The sequence below is a fragment of the Trypanosoma equiperdum genome (genome assembly GCF_001457755.1).
Source record: "Trypanosoma equiperdum strain OVI genome assembly, contig: ctg_455, whole genome shotgun sequence".
In the NCBI taxonomy this organism is placed as follows: domain Eukaryota; phylum Euglenozoa; class Kinetoplastea; order Trypanosomatida; family Trypanosomatidae; genus Trypanosoma; species Trypanosoma equiperdum.
The window spans coordinates 48286-64366 of record NW_027124371.1 but is presented as its reverse complement, the minus strand read 5'-3'; the positions used below and the strand labels follow the sequence as shown (position 1 = coordinate 64366).

General features: G+C 52.0%; 5 protein-coding genes across 5 annotated transcripts; all 5 read left to right on the top strand.

Annotated features, from left to right (window-relative positions):
* Positions 1 to 557: 557 nt before the first annotated feature.
* Positions 558 to 2924, top strand: TEOVI_000196200 (mismatch repair protein PMS1, putative; the record flags this gene model as incomplete). The annotated part of the gene is made up of 1 exon (XM_067225114.1): positions 558 to 2924. The coding sequence occupies one exon, from the start codon at positions 558 to 560 to the stop codon at positions 2922 to 2924; it is 2367 nt and encodes a 788-aa protein (XP_067081215.1).
* A 377-nt stretch (positions 2925 to 3301) lies between these two features.
* Positions 3302 to 5284, top strand: TEOVI_000196100 (uncharacterized protein; the record flags this gene model as incomplete). The annotated part of the gene is made up of 1 exon (XM_067225113.1): positions 3302 to 5284. One exon carries the CDS (start codon positions 3302 to 3304, stop codon positions 5282 to 5284), a length of 1983 nt encoding a protein of 660 aa, XP_067081214.1.
* A 246-nt stretch (positions 5285 to 5530) lies between these two features.
* Positions 5531 to 6937, top strand: TEOVI_000196000 (uncharacterized protein; the record flags this gene model as incomplete). Its single annotated transcript, XM_067225112.1, has 1 exon — positions 5531 to 6937. The coding sequence occupies one exon, from the start codon at positions 5531 to 5533 to the stop codon at positions 6935 to 6937; it is 1407 nt and encodes a 468-aa protein (XP_067081213.1).
* A 580-nt stretch (positions 6938 to 7517) lies between these two features.
* Positions 7518 to 12644, top strand: TEOVI_000195900 (uncharacterized protein; the record flags this gene model as incomplete). Its single annotated transcript, XM_067225111.1, has 1 exon — positions 7518 to 12644. The coding sequence occupies one exon, from the start codon at positions 7518 to 7520 to the stop codon at positions 12642 to 12644; it is 5127 nt and encodes a 1708-aa protein (XP_067081212.1).
* Positions 12645 to 13533: 889 nt separating this feature from the next.
* TEOVI_000195800 (uncharacterized protein) lies at positions 13534 to 16041 on the top strand (the record flags this gene model as incomplete). The annotated part of the gene is made up of 1 exon (XM_067225110.1): positions 13534 to 16041. One exon carries the CDS (start codon positions 13534 to 13536, stop codon positions 16039 to 16041), a length of 2508 nt encoding a protein of 835 aa, XP_067081211.1.
* Between the last annotated feature and the right edge of the window lie 40 nt (positions 16042 to 16081).

Below are 16081 nucleotides of genomic sequence, written 5' to 3'. Positions count from 1 at the left end.
ATCACGAAACTGAAGCTCAACACCAGGCGGAAGGCAATCCTCGAGCGCAAGGACCGCAGCACGAAGACCGACAAATCAAAGGGAAAGGTGACCGCTGCTGAGAAGGCCATGCAGCAGATGGACTAAAGAAGACGGGGGTCTACGGAGCCACCGAGGTTTACCGACTTCTTTACCTGCTGTTTCACTTAGGAACACCTCGTGATATTTCTGACGTTTATTCTTCATTTTTCTGTGCTAACGTCTCTTTTTACGACTCGATGTGGAGCCACACTGCTGCCCCCCCCCACACGTGCACCATTGCGCGCTTGTTGCCGAACCCTGGTCTCGGTTTGAGAAAGAGGATCAAACATTTATTTTCGTTTCCCCCTGATCTTTCTTTCCTTTCCTCCAAGCTTTCTATTTCTTCCGCCACTCAGTCGGAGAAACCTTTCTATGATCCTGAGACACCAAAGACTTCAATTTCCTCCTTGCGGAATTGAAACAGCGTATAAATTTGAAGATAGAGCAACGCCCATAGTGGGGGGAGAAGGTTGTGAAGAAAGAGGTAAGCAAGGGGCATGATTACCCTTTTGGACGAGGGAAGTTCGCGCAAGTTGAGTGCAGGGCAGGTAATTACGAATCTTTCCAGCGTCGTGAAAGAGTTGGTAGAGAATAGCCTAGATGCCGGTGCCCGTACCGTTGCAATACGTGTGGAGGATAGCGGCGCTGGAAATATTACCGTGGAAGATGATGGAAGTGGCATGAACTTATCTTATCTGCTAGACAGCGAGGGCCGACTGAAAGAGGATGCTTCCCTGCCCCTGCTAGCCTCGAGGGCGACAACAAAACGAAGGGGGGGCGACAGTGGTCTTTCGTCGCAGGCGGCGCAAACACTGGGTTTTCGTGGCGAAGCGCTCCACTCTTTGGCTCACCTTAGCGAGTTGTCCATATGCACAATGTCAGAATCAACCCGACCTACTGCACTACTGATCGCGTACGACAGTAATTCCCGCCGTACGACTGTAAAGGTAACGAGTGAACGGAGGGACGTAGGCACAACCGTTGTCGTTAGCAAACTCTTTGCGGCTCTTCCGGTGCGTCACAAGGATTTCGTACGGGGTAGGAAGAAGCAGCTTCTCGCCGCTACCCTACTGATGAAGCAGTACGCCCTTTCACACCCCCACGTGCGCTTGTTGATGACCCATCGTGCGGGACCTGACAGTGCCCCCGTTACTCTGGTGTCGTTGACGGGGACGGGCGACCCCCAGCGAGCCCTTGCTGAGGCGTACGGTGGACGTGTTATCGCCAACATGGAGCGTGTGGAGTGGGAACTGACTTTTGGGACAATTACGGGTTATGTTTCGAAGGGGAATGCCGGCAGACTTTCCTCCGATATGCAAGTGTTTGCACTGGATGGGAGGCTTGTTGACCTCCCCATGATGGCCAAGGCGGTTAACGATGCCTACGCCGAATCCCTGCCAAACGCCGCGCAGCGCACATTTCCTGCCTTCTTCCTGCATGTCAGCTCTGGTGAGTCACTTCCCTACGATGTGAATTTAGTTCCTGACAAACGCAAAGTTCTCATTTCGGATGAGGAGAGACATGCTGGGGAGGTTCGTACATGCGGTCTTCGAACGTTCCAGGCATCAACTGACGGAATAGATCTGCCCGTGCGCAACGAAGGCGGATGGAGACACGTACCGGAGCGCAGGAACACACAGGAGACAATGCCTACACAAACGCCTCTTTCTGCTACATCTATTGCACAGTTCATCTATCAGCGGCGGGAAACATCGCAGGGAGACAACCTTATTGACAATGCTGCGGTGGCGCAGGTGCAGCCCTCCGTTTGCTTAAGTCAACTGTTGTCTGGAAGCTCGCCTATTGGACGGACATCCTCCCCTGATGCTACCGCTTCCCCAACCAGCACCACCAACCGTGCACCATCGGAGCGTTCTGCAGGTTCTGTTGAATCAGTCTTGGAGTATCCCTTGACCTTTGAGCCAACCCAGAAGAGGCAGCGGTTGGAGTCCTCAGCGGAAGAAGGAAATACCGGTGACACTGATGGTAGCAGCTGGGGTGAAGAAGATCCCCGGGAGCTCGGACCGGAAGAGATGATGGGGACTGATGATGCAGTTGTGAATTACGTTACCGACGATACGAATCAACAGCGACCCGGTCCCCCTCGCTCTTCTGTGAGGTTTCCTCCATTTTCAGTTTTGGCTGAGATGCCACTGGTTCACTCCCTTGGAGAATGGGCGGCTCCGTCCCAACCTTCCGATGGGGGAGGTGTTCGAAAGTTTTCGAGGCTTCAGAAACAAACCGAGGAGGAGCTCACGTTGTATTTGGGGAAGGAGTCGTTCAAAAATATGGTTGTACATGGTCAGTTCAACCATGGCTTCATTGTAACTTCACTGGACGACAACATCTTTGTGATCGACCAGCACGCTGCCGATGAGAAAGGCAACTATGAACATCTAATGAGTCATTATGTAGCCAGGCCACAACCCCTCTTTTCTCCAGTACCTGTGTCGATGGAGCCCCAGGCTGTGGATTTGGCTGTTGATCATGCTGAAGAACTGCGGCAACACGGCTTCATCGTGCAGCGGAGTGACGACACCAATAAGTTGCTGGTGCTATCAGTGCCTGTGATTCCTTACGAGGTTGTGGACCCGCAGAACGTCGTAGAGCTGATTAGGCAGTTAGTGCATTACAATACGATCAGTAAACCGATGCGATGTGTGTGGCACTCAATGGCAACTAAGGCATGCCGTTCTAGCATTATGGTTGGAACGATGCTTAGTGAGAAGAAAATGCGGTCAGTCGTGGACCGAATGGGTGAGCTGGAACAGCCGTGGAACTGTCCACACGGGCGACCGACCGTGCGGCACGTCTCCAAGATTTCTTCGTTGGTTTCCTTAATGACGAAGTCCCGCCGTGCGTGAGTTTCACTTATTTATCTGGGCACCACCAAACCTTATGTTTGCTTTTTTTCTTAGTTTTCGTCATTGCTGTTGTTGTTTCTTTGATATGCTTTTTTCCCGTGCTTTTGCGTCGCTTTTTCTACACGGAACCTAATGCTCGTCATTGTTCTCTTGCTCCCGTGCTTTTCCACTCACTGATTTCGGTATTGTTGTTCTTCATTTTTCTCTAAACTGATTTTCCATTGCGCGACTTGATCTATTTTCTTTCCTTGGTTCATCTGCCTGACGGTAAAGGGAAGGAAGGAAACGAAATCCAGCGGCAGCAGCTGTGCGGTGTCGGTGGCGACCACCTGAACAAACCTTGTAGGTTTCATTTGAGGAAGACGGCGTAGTTTGGCATGGATGTGTGTGAGGGATTGAGGGTTCCAGTTGGACATATGTCAGGAACTGGTGGGTTGGGGTTGACGGCAGGGGGTGGAGGAACCGCGACTAGTAGTGTTTTTTCCGACCTCAGGGAGCTTAACGAGGCAAAGGTGTCGAACATTCTTTCATACCTAGATGACGTTGTTTCTACGAGACCCCCGTTTCCCGCATCATTTGGCCCTTCAGCGTGCCGTGACGTATACATGCCAGCAAATATTTCGGATGGTGGTGTGGCGTTGGCACCGTCGGCTGCCCTACTACAGCCTTCTACGCAGTTACCACCGTTTGGCGGTTCGGCTTCATGTCTTACGTCGCACATAATAGGGTGTGGACCCGACGTTCGCAGCGATGTTTACCACGGTATCAAGGCTAAAATATCTGCCTTACAGTTCAGCAATGATGAGCTGAGGGCTGAAAACGAAGAACTGAAGGAGCGAGTCAAGATGGCGCGGGAGAGGGAAGCGGAGCGTCTTGGAAGCCAGGAAGCCGCGGCTCGCAACGAGCTGGAAGGGCTCCGCAAGAAGCTACGGGAGACGGAGCGCAACTACGAACGCGTGGTGCAAGAGTTTCAGCGCGAAAGGTCGCAGTTGACCCAGGCAGTGGAGTCTGTTACGTCTCAACTACGGCAAGAGATGTCTCGGCGGGAGGAGGAGATCGCCAGACTTGAGTCTGCGAACGCGACCGCCATAGCGCAACTTAAGACCCGGTGGCAAGCTCAGGAGAAGGCTGCTCGCGAGAAGTGGAGGATAGCCGAGGCGAAACGCATAAAGGAGAACACCCTCCAGTCGTTAGAGCCTGATATCGTGTTGTTGTTGAACAGGCACAAGGCGGAAAAGGCGCGTATGCGGGAAGAGTTCGAGAACGAACTACGACAGCGGGATGAGGTTATTGCGGCAAAGGAGGCGACACTCGAAGAGTCCAGGGCGCGGTTGGAGCGTGAGGCATCTGCAACTCGGGCTCGAGAGCAACAGGAGTTCCGGGATCGACTCAAGGAGGAGATGGACCGCGTGAATCGCCAGTTGGAGGAGGAGCGGCGCCTCGCTAAGCAGAAGCACGACGATTTGGAGATATTTGCAGAAGACCGGAAGAATACGATGCAGCGCGAAATTTCACAGCTGCAAAAAGAGGTGTTCACTTTACGTGAAGCCGCTGCAACGGAAAAGGCAAAAATACATGATGAGGTAGCCCGGGAGGTAGCGAACATTACGGCCAACTCGAACCAGATTGTTTCTGACCTCAAAGAGAAACTTATGCTGGAGTTCAGCCGACGGGAGCAAGAGACGAAGGCGTACAATGTGCAGTACTTGGCCGCTCGCGAGGAAGAGTTACGGCATAAATTCGAGGCGGAGCGTGATGCCGCTGTTGCAGAGGTTACCCGTCGCGCAGAGCAGCAACATCTACAGACCCTGATGGAATCACATGGGGCCGACAGCGTCCTCCGCGACCGCTGTGCGCAGATGGGTCGCGAAAATGAACGGCTTCGGGCGGAAGTCGAGCTGCTGCAGGGCAATTTGAGGAGTGTTGTAGAGGAAATTGGACGGAAGGAGGAAGAAATGTCACGTTTGCGCGAAACCTCGGACTTAACAAATCAGCGAGTGAAGGAGATACAGGAGAAAGTACGAGCTGAGGATGAGGCAAGGATGCATGTGCTAGATTCGGAGTGGCAGCGAAAACTGCGTCAGTTTGAGATCAAACACGTGGAGGAAGTGGGTGCCATGCAGCATGAGCTGGAGAAAGTCACCATAGAGCTCCAGGCTGTGAAGAACGCAGCCGCTTTAGAGCAACGAAGCATAGAACAAAAGCATAATGCTGAATTGACGAGCATTAACGAGCGAGTGCTTGTGGCGCTTGCTACGAAGGATAACACTCTAAGAGCACAAACGGAGCAGATTAGCGTACTGCAGGAGGCAATTAGGTTGAGAGACGAGCAAATTGCCAGACACCGTGAGCTTCTATGAGGATGTTGCGACACCCGATAGATACATTGTTTATTCTTATTAGTCTTATTGTTTATCCTTTTTTTTCCAGCTGACCCGTGTATTTCTTTGCTCTGGTGAAGTGTCTTGAATGCGGATGGCCGCGCTGAAGCAGGAGGCTCTTGCATAGCTTCTTTCCCTTTTCTTTTCTTTTTTTTTCTTCGGCTCGTTGAACACTTATTATTGTGTATAGTTGACATATATATATATATCTACGTATTCTTCCCAATGACCGCCTCAGCGAGGGGATCAGGTGTGATTAAGGCAATGGCTGGGGACGTTTTCAACACCTTTCATATTGTCGCACCTGATGGCGATGCTTTCATTCCACCGTGCTTTGTTATGGCAGCAGCACACGAGATGGGTTACTATCCCACTGCTCACTACTTGCAACAGGTCGTTTCCGTTACCACTGGGTGGTGTGGCCGCGTGACATATCCGTTATTTCTTCAGATGTGTGCTATGCTCGAGGGGACGAGGGCGCTTGATGACGCCACCATAAAGTGCTACAGGGATGCCTTTGATGTTCGGGGCAATGGGGAACTAAGCCGAACTGAATTCCGCATAATCCTCGCGACCTCGGCTGCGTCAGAATTAACATCTTGTGAAGCAGAGGCTATCATAGACTTTTTGGATCCTCACGGTACTAACATCGTTAAGCTGCGTGACTTGGAGGAACTACTGATGAAGTGCCTGGCCGTCGACGGGGAGCCTGTGGATCCAGTCGTCTCGTCCAAGCGGTCGAGCGGCAGGTCCAGGTTTATGGAGTCATCGAGGATCAGTGGACAGGACTTCCCACCTCATTCTCGTTCATCAGGTGCAACCGACAAGGGCAGAAAAACGGTTGTGGCGGAATCTAAGATGAGTGGTGACAGTTCGAGGGCAAGAGGGGCCCCACCGCACGCCACCGCTCCGCGGAGTCCCAGTACTTCTGCTGTCAGCGAGGCCCGTCAACCACTTGCTGAGGGGAGGAAGCGGGAGCCTTCACCCCTTCCAGGTGTGCTCGAGGGACTTGTTAGCAGTCAGGAGCGGACGTCCCGAGGCATTGCGCCTCCCAAAACGACTGCTCCCTCTCCTTGTCTGAGCGGTGCCGTCACAAGAGCAACAAGTGTCGCACATTTCGAATCCCCCCCGTCTCAAGTTGTGTCGACAAATCCGGGTTATTCCCCACCACCGATGGAGGACGCAATGGAATCACCCTATGCTCTTAATGCATATCAGCAGGGTTCCGCTGAAATGCCGGTCGGAGCATTGCACTTGGACCCGCATTCTACAACGGCTGCCTTTTCGGCATTTCCAGTTGCAAGGGAGAGTACGAGGGGCCCCGAGGGGACGCAGGAGTGGCCCCCGGGATCCAGCGGCTTCACCGGCCGCACCAATGAGACGCATACCGGTTGGAGGGTACTGTCCATTCCCTCCCTAGAGGAGATGAGGGATGTGACCACTGAGAACTCCCGTGTTGTCAGTCAGCGGAGCAACGCGCGGCATTCTGGTGAGAACATGCCTTCTCAAGACGGTGCAGCTTGTCGCGGCAGTGGCCGCTCAGTGGGAACGTATACTGGATCTGATATGGTGTGTGCATCACTGCCTAATCAGAGGCGTCCCAAGTCATCGCCATGCTGTGCAATGTTTTAGTTCGGTAGAGCGATATTTTTTATAGATCCCACGTTTTTTCTGCCATGCCATTATTTCGACCATGCCCCTCTGGACATGGATGGGGGCTGATTATGAAGAATGATAAGGAAGAGTGAGAAAAGACAGATCGCTAGGAGACTCACTAGACTATTTTAGAGCCCTTTCCTTGATCCTTTTCACATTGCTAGATAGGCACATAAAGTACTGAACGCATCCATTGCTGCCATTGTTGTTTTTTGTCTTCTTTTTTCTTTTTAAAAAATCTTTGACATCCGCTCTACTCTGTCTCCTCCGAAAATGTGCCTGCTAGAGTTACTTAACCCCTCCTTTTTGTCTTTACACTCCCTTTGCTTGAATTCTTGTGAACACATTCTTTGCTTGAGAAGGGTTTAGAAAGTGCCCTGTTAAGTAGGTTGAAGGGCTAGGGAAGGAACACTCCAGTGGCGGGTATCTTTATATATATTAATAGCGAGAGTGAAGGGGAGGACCAGGTACACCCAAAGGGGAAAGTGTGGTCCCTCTTCGCCCCGTGGCTTGCGTCTTACCGTCACTTTCTTTCCCTCCCTTTTTCTATTGACGGATGATGAGGTCACTGAGCAAAGAGGATCTGCTCTTTTTAGCACGGCAGGCCGTCAGCGGAGTGCGGCGAGCCATGTCATTTCCTCAGCTTGGGGCGCAATCTCAACAAAAAATACTTTTTTCGACCTTAGAAACGCTTGAGGACTGTTTTCGGAGGCAAGCGTCCATAGACCTGCGTACGGTTGACTTGTGGGTGACAAGTTTCAGTGAAGAACTTGTTTCGCAGCTTAACTGTTGTAGTGGAACGACCGCTGAGCATGCAGAATATGGTGGAAACGGTTCTCACCCTGCACACCGCCAAGGTGACGCGCCTTACATTTTGTCAACCCCATCTGCTCCTGGTACACGTGGCGACAAGCAGAGGGATGTTGGTGAGTCGGCATTGATAGGATGCGCCAGACTGCTGTCAGAGCTTCTTCAGAGGATTGGTGAAGGTGCCGCGAAGGTGTTTTCTCAGCGTGGCATCGTAACGCATATGATGAAGTTCTTTGTTCACGTTCCATTGAGCAAGAAGATGCGGCAGGCCTTCTCCACAGCGTTGGCGGACGTTATGGGATACAACGCGGCACTATTGGGGGAAGGCGTTTCCGCTTCCCGTTCGCTTCTGCTGAAGTGTAGTGAGGAAGGAAGAGTATTTTCGGTTGTGCCCCAGCAAGTGCATTTGGTTTCAGTTCTCGCTGCTGCCATTTCCCGCGGTGAATACGGCGCGAGGCAAGAAGAGGTCTCCCTCTTTCAACGCGACGGAGATGCCTTCCTGTCCGACCTTATTTGCACATGTTCAGCTCTCGCTGGAGATGCCACTGGGGAACAGGATATTCGTGGGATACGGTTAACGGGATGCCTGGCTTATTTCGATCTGCTGAAGGTTGTACTACGCAGCTGCGCGGAGAGCAAGGCGATGTGTCGCAGTCGACATCGTGAGAAATTCATGGCGGCGTGGGTCAGAACAGCATCGAGTCTGCACAACCTTCGTCTTGAGATGGAAATGCCAACGAGTAACCCAGGAGGCTCCGCCGGTCCTATCATTGGAAGTGAGGAAACGTGGGTTTTTGTGCTCGTGGACGTTCTAGTCGAGGTCGCAGCAACCAACAGTTTCTCCCGCAGCAGGGAGACTTTCTTTGGAAGCCTTAAATGTCACGGTACTATTGCCGACAGTGTGATATACCCAAAGACTTCCTCACTGGCTGCGACGTTTTCATCTCTGGCTCCTTCCATGAGTTATTTGGCGGTTGTTAGACCCACCGGCAGGGCTGTTGAATCGTTTCCCTCATTTTGGGAGACGCTGATGACGGGCGAGTCATCGGGTGTTTGGCAGTTGGCTTCGTTGCTGTTTGACTGCGTACTCACAGGGGATGGCTGTTCACTCGTTGCCGAAGCCCTACTTTGTGTGAACTCAGGAGGAGATATTACAGATTGCATCTATCGATATGTGATTTTCACACTTGCGTTGCTCTGCACGGCCGCACCCCAGAACGCCAAGGTGCTTGCAGAGGGCCCCGTTATTGACGCTCTCTTGGCATGCATTGCAAGCAATGAGGAGAGTGTTTTTTCCTGTGCGGAGTCTCCGAGTGTCTTGTCGTGCACGATCCATCCGTTGAGTGCTCGGTCAATTGAAGCCTCTGTAGCTCTGCTGAACCTACTCACATCACTCCATGCAAATGAGAGAGTGATGAAGAGGCTCATGGATGGGGTGGGGAAAATGTGTTCGCAACGCGTGTTAGCGGCTGATGTTAACATCGTAGAGTCGTTTCTGCACGTACTCGGCTGCACTTCGTTTCCTCGGGGTGCGCTGTACTTTTCTGGCGCCAGTTGCATAAGGTGCAGTCTTGATTGGGACCGTTTTGGCAGCCTCTTTTCAACCTACACTTGTGTCTCGTGGTTGCACCCGAAGTGCGTGTGGCGTGAGGGGAGCCCCCTATTTTGCTGTGAATATGCGCAATGTGGCGTGTCAGTGACCCTGGTAATCGTGGCCAACGGCCGGTTGTGTGGTTTAGTGGTTCGGTTCCGTATTTTCGAAGAGGTAACGAACGTTAAGGTACCTGGTGTCTCATTTCAGGCTGATACATGGTCCCATGTTGTCTTCACGCAGCATCCCGCAGGTTTTACGGTGTGCGTCAACGGATGTCGGGCGGAGGTGCGCTTTCCCCATGACACCTATGAGGCCGTTTCAAAGGAGAAGGTGGTGAAAATTTCTCTTGGTGGAGTTCTTGGTGTCCCTTCATTCTTCGGTTTTGCCGCGAGCATGGAGCTGTTGGACCGTGCGCTAACGATGGAGGAGGTCATGAAATTGTACGATTTGGGCCCAAAGTCTCTGTCTGAAGCGGCGGCGTCGTGTTACCTTCCGTTGAACGTGCTGTGCGGAGTTTCCTTCGGGGAGGATGTTCCCATTATCAAGGTTGTTGATGAGATCAGGCAGCGACCCCAGAACTTGTCTGTGTCAAATTTGACTACGTTTTTGCCACCAAATATGGGTGAAATCTTCGCGCACCATGATGTGGCAGGTTGGGCGGTTCGGACCGTGGCGGGGGCCGGGGCAGCTGCGGAGAGTTTTCCCGTAGTTGCCAGGCTATGCGTGCGCTTCCTCTGCACGACAATGAAGTTATCCACGATAGACGGGGGCATCGACCGGATCATAGATGGGGGTGTTATTGAGCGGCTACGAGGGGCATTGCTCTCCTGGCGTCATTTGCCAGTTGATGTACCCGCGCTCCTGATATCCTGTACCATCCCGCGCGGTGGAAAGATAATGCGCAACCATGATACCACGCAAAGCATTCTCTCTCTGATGCTCGATCTCGTTGATAGAGGGGGGCTTGGACCACACGATGCATCGTGCTTGTTGCGCGAACTTAGTGATACACTCCTCTTCCCAGAGAATGTTGCAATATTCCGGTTGGTCCCCGGTCGTTTTGAGCGCTTACTGAATATGAGCGTGTCTCTTCCTCTAGAATGTGTGGGGAATCTGATCGTTCTTGTGGAAAGGTTGTGCAAGGAACCGCGGGAGATTGAACAAGTGTTGAAATTTCTGTTGATTGAGGCCGTTAGCAAAACGCATGAACGTGTAAAGGCGGTTGTGCTTCATATGTTGTTTGACATCGCGCGCACTGACACCACTGTATGTGACTTGATTGAGAGTGCTTTTGACAACACTGGCGCCTCCTTCCTGATATTGTTGGCTGGGGGGAAGAGTCATGGTAGTGAGGTTATTCGGGTGTTAGCGCTTCGCATTCTGTCTCTGATGCTTCACAGCAGGGAGGATTCCCACAAAAAATTCATTAATAGCCGGGGGTATGAGGTACTTGCCGCTGTGATGGCCGGCCCTGAAGCCGCATGTGTTCCCATTGGTATGGCCACATTCAACTGCTTGTTTCAAATGGCATTTGGAGCATTCCTACCCGCAGCAAGCGGCGGCCTTGAAAGGGCAAGACAAATACGGACTGCGTCCTTGGGGAGTCGACGAGACAATTTACCTCATGAAGTTGCTGGTGTATCAACAACCGAAAAACGGTTGCATGTGGTTGGCTCGCAAGGTTATTTGCCCTGCCTGATTCATCAGCCGTTGCGCATGGCGCGGCGGGAGTACGGCTTTGGATCATTCTGTGAGGGTTCTGGAGGCGACTGTAGTCAGTATCAACTGTGCGAGGTTCATGAGTTGTCCCGTGTCCGGGCATACAGTGAGGGTGTACTTCGGGAACCCCAGGTGATCTACCCACTTCTTCGCCTCCTCGAGCGTCTGCTTCAGAACATGAATAACCACATGGAAGAATCCTGTGAGGACATACTGGACGCGGCGGTCGTTACGGGGGAGTTCACGTTCGCTGTTTCTGGGCAGGGTAATGTCCAGCGTGGGAGTTCGTTCACCGGTATCCCTTCCTCCTCCTCAGTCTGCGGAGAGCGTGAGTCACCGGCCGTAGTTGCCCTTCGGGTGCTGACCTACATTGAGAAAATTGTGGGTTGTCCCAAGAGCAGCGAAATGCTGTTGACCTTCCCGTGGTTGACGTTACTGTGGGACTCGATACAGCACGTGATGGCGAGTCCGACTTCACGAAGCAGCTACACCGGCGAAGGCCTTTTGGCATCCCAGAGGCCACGGATATTCGCCGGTATCGAGAAGCGTATTCGCCGCGCGGCCACCCGTCTTGCCATACGGGACCTTGGTTGCAACTCCAGCGCCGGTGTTGTGCGCGATATCGTTCAGGGGAGACATCCGACTATTTTCAGGAGGATTATCCTCGAAGATATTGCTTCACACTTTGCGTTGAATCACCACGGGTTTAGCAACCGTGCAGAAGCAATGAACATCGTACAGAATCTCGACCTCCTCTTTCGGAGCATCGAGGATATCCTTTCCCCACCTCCCGTTCCATTGGTGTTGAGCATTGTGAACTGCATTAATGCCATAGCCGTTAGAAACGATTCGTGGGTTCGCATGCGCATGAGGGAATACAGCCGCCTCTTCGAGACGCGTGATCATCTGAGTTACTTGCTCCTGACAACAACGGAAGCTTTTGGCAAGTTGAAACCCGTGGCGCTTAGGCAGGTGTTGGAGGCCAACGAGAATAGGCCGAGAACGATACGAATTCTTCTTTTTCACCTCGGCAACGCCGTTACTAGAGGAGATACAGTCGAAGTCGGGGTGTTACTTTTGATGATTTGGCACCTTAACAAAGTTGACAAAAGTAATATACACGCGTTGCATTCCATCGTGGGTGAAGAATACGCCAGATTCGTTGACAACGTTTGCCTGCGGATGGACACAACGCTTTCCAGAGCCCCTGTTGTTGCCGAAGGCGCATCAGCATATCCATGTGTAATGCGTGAGGCAACCACCAATGCTTATAGTGATGATGCAGCAATGGCACTTGTTCGAGAGGTGTCGGCGAGTGTCGTTGAATGGCATCGTGAGGATTCCGACCGGTGGAAAGTTGTGCAGCAGCGTCTGGTGGCCGCGCCCGAATGTGTAGGCAGTGGAAGTGTAGGAAGTGAGGAGGACGCTTTTGGCTGCAGTAGTGACATGACGGGGGTAAACTGTGCTGTGCAGAGTAGCAGCAACTGGAAGATCGAGATACTGGGTCACTTGGAACGCATTAAGCGGGAGGTAAATACGCGTGTCACTGAGAGTTGCTAGTGGCGAAGCAAATTTTCTAGTGCTTTTAGTGATTCGGTTTCTTGGAGAGAGAAAGGGAACGACAAGAAAGTACCTGTCTGTCTGTGACTCAAAGGCATAAACAATGCACTTTTTTCCATGAGGGCCTCCCTGTGTGTAAGTTCGCATATAACGTTGTGCGTATTGTGGTTTTTGATTTGGGACTAGTTTTTCCTCTCGCATATCCGCTTCACTCCCCTTTTTCTTTTTAAGTATTAAAGTGGTGCCTGGTTTAAACGTCCCCTTTGAAAATATCACCAGTGGCACTGTGTTTTACTTTCATACCGAAAAAATCAGTGGATGGTTGAGAGACTTGACGTTTTAATTTTGCTCGGAACTGTTGTGTTAAAGTTTCTTCCCCCTTTTTTGAACACATTTGTATGGGGCCAGCGTTTTCTTTCTTGCCTCTGTTCCTTTTCTGGTTGTACTACCCCTGAACTCGCCTCTCAGTGTGCGATTATTTTTCTTTCCGCTGTTGCGTTGGTGCCCGTGAATTTTTCATCGCCCCTTCTTCCACTTGAACCACCTATCCTTTGTTGCGTGCACATATATGCACAGGCATCGTAACAAAGACGATGCTCCACCCCAATTTCAGACGTCAGGGTTCTTAATTCACTTAAACCCCATGATGTACACGTACTTTTGCGTATCCCCATTTCCCTTTTCTCTCGGTTGGTTTCTTTTGTTTATATCCAAATGTGTGCCTCCAGAGGGGGGAGGAAAGGAGGTGCGACTTTGAGAAGGGCACTGGTTGCCAAGGGTAATTCTCTGGGACGTGGGAGGGGGGGAAGGGGGACACCGACCTGTACCTAGTTGATTACAGAAGTAGAGTGGACTGGCGTAGAACTTTTGAAGGACACCAGATATCGTCATGCGGGTAACATTGGAGGAGAGGGATCTGCATATCGCTTTCAGTGTTTCTTTGGCTACAATTGGACTTGTCTTTTTGGTGCAACATGTTGCGTCCACCGTATCCCGGCTTCCGTCGTGGTTCATAAACCTCCGATGGCATTACATTAGTCTCATATGTCTACCTGTTTGCTTGCTGGTCTCCTTGTCACTCTCCAGCATCTCATGGTTTCTTGTATCGGCTGGGGCGGGGCTTGCACTGGTTTCTGGGGTGAGGACGTGGGAGCGTGGCGCTACCACCTTCTTATTCTGTTTCCTCTTGGCCGGTCAGTGTTTGGAGCAGCTCAGCCACACCGTTCACGTCACACTTCCACCTAAGGCTAGGACATGGACCTCACGGTACCGTGGACAAATAGCCCTTTGGCCAACGGGGGAAGCCACCGGTCCGGAACATCTTCTCGTGATGTACAACGACGTGACGTTGACACGGCAGCCATGCAGCGGGGCGGTTGCTGGTACAATTCCCACTCAAGCCGGCGCCGTGACACGACAACTAGGCATGCGGCGTCACACTTTAGTTTCATTTGCCACCAACACCCGCATCGGTTCCATGGAGAGTTGTCTTGGTGATGGTGCTAACGGAGGTTTCCTGCCTTTGCACCAGGTGGCTCTTCTCGGAGAAAGTGGTCGGTTGGAAGATGTCACTCTGCGTTGTGGCCTCCCTTCGAGTGCTAGGGATGGCAATAGCAACGGGAAAACCTTTTCCCGTTGCTTAACCCTGGACGCCAGCACAACATTTGAAAACGTTACCGTAGAGTTTTATGCTGATGGCAACTTCAAGGCTGTGGTTAGCATTCTCCATGCAGACAAATGTGCTGACGCTTTGTCGCAACTGCAGGCAGTTGGTAAGTCGATTCTCAAGGACGAGATTGACGTTTTGCTGTGCCTTCCTAGTGCGGTGAGTTATCGCTTCTCGAAGCTCGTGGGGGATCCTACCCTTGTCCCGACGGCGTTAAGGGCTGAAGTACCATATTTCTTTCGCTGCGTATGGTATTTACCCATGGCAGTGCGGAACATACCCGAAGGCGCTGCATTCATCGCCGACCGTGTCGTCATCCCCATCGCAGCTACAGTAGTCGCAAATTCTCTTGCTTTCGTCCAAACGATAATTTGGACGTGCTGGAACCTCATGCCGGACGTCCTTCAGCTATTGGAGGACGTGGGCGTGTTTGTGACGGGAGCGTACTGTCGCGCTGTGAAGGGCACTAACTCGACTTTGTGTGCGAAATCTCTCCTGGAGCACGCTGAAGACCAGCGCTTTCAACTTGGTGTTAGGTCTGTCGATTGTGTCTTCGAGACGGTCCGGTTGGTGCTGGATGCGTTGGAGCTCGTCCCGGGTCTTTGGCGCGTGCTTCTTTGGACTTTGCGCGCAGAGTGGCATTTGGTGTTGTACTGCCTAAATATTGTACAAGTGATTTTGACAGTGGTCGTACGCTGGCCGTTACAGACACTGTACGGTGCACTGCAGCTTACTTTATCCTGGATGCTTCAAACGCTGTCGCTTTTTTTTCTGGATTACGACTTGTCTCGCATTGGGGACGCCCTCTGCTCTCCGCTTGCATATCTGTATCGCTTGCAGAAGGAGTTGCTTGCTGCGGAGGCACAGGCTGCGTGGGGGCTGCTGTGGTGGTTTTTCTCGGGTGTTTGCAGGATGGTCAATGTGTTCTTTGCCACCGTTTGTGCTGTTTGTAACGGCCTATTCTGCGTAGTGTCTCTCTACACTGGCACGACATTTTGCACCCACTCTTTTGTGGCACTCATTCAGACGGCCATTGTTTTGATAGCCATGCGAAATGAATTACACGACATCGCCACCCGTGATGGTACGGGCTACACAAGCTTTGTGGGCCGTTGGCCTGGTGGCAAATACATGGTCATGCTGACGTTGTTTGCTAAGCTGCACTCCGTGGTGCTTTTGAGGTACACTGTTGCGCACACGGTTCTGATATTTACACTCTTTGGGTTGTCAGTTGTTGGTGTACTATCTAAATTGTACAACTTGACTCTGTATATAGCCTTTCCATGGGTTTCAACCACTGTCTTCCTTGAGTTCTTCACAGCAGATCCACGATGGTCAACCGTAGCGTGGGTGTCCGCGGCGAAAGGGCTCGTTGCCATTCTTCTCGATCGCACGATTGGCGACTTTACCGCCTACCTTGTGGGGGAAGTGTTCTTCGTGCTTGGGGTTGTGTTTACAGGGGCTGCTTTTGTATGGGGGTGTCAGAAGGAGCTGCCTTTACTGGCCCTCCGTGTGCTGCTGCGGCTTCCACTTGACAGCTCTAGCGAGTCTAGCACCACCGGCGCCAAACTCAATACTACGCCTCAGCCCGATGTTGGTAGGGCAGTCTTTTTGGACGATGCGACAGGTGCGGAGATGACAAAGGGTGAAATAATGCTTCCCGATGTTGTGGAGGTGGTAGACGACACTGGCAAGGAGGAAGCTACGGAGTGCAACAAGGACGTGCAGTAGTTTGCCTTGTTAGCTCCATGTTGAGTGTAATTCGTAGTTG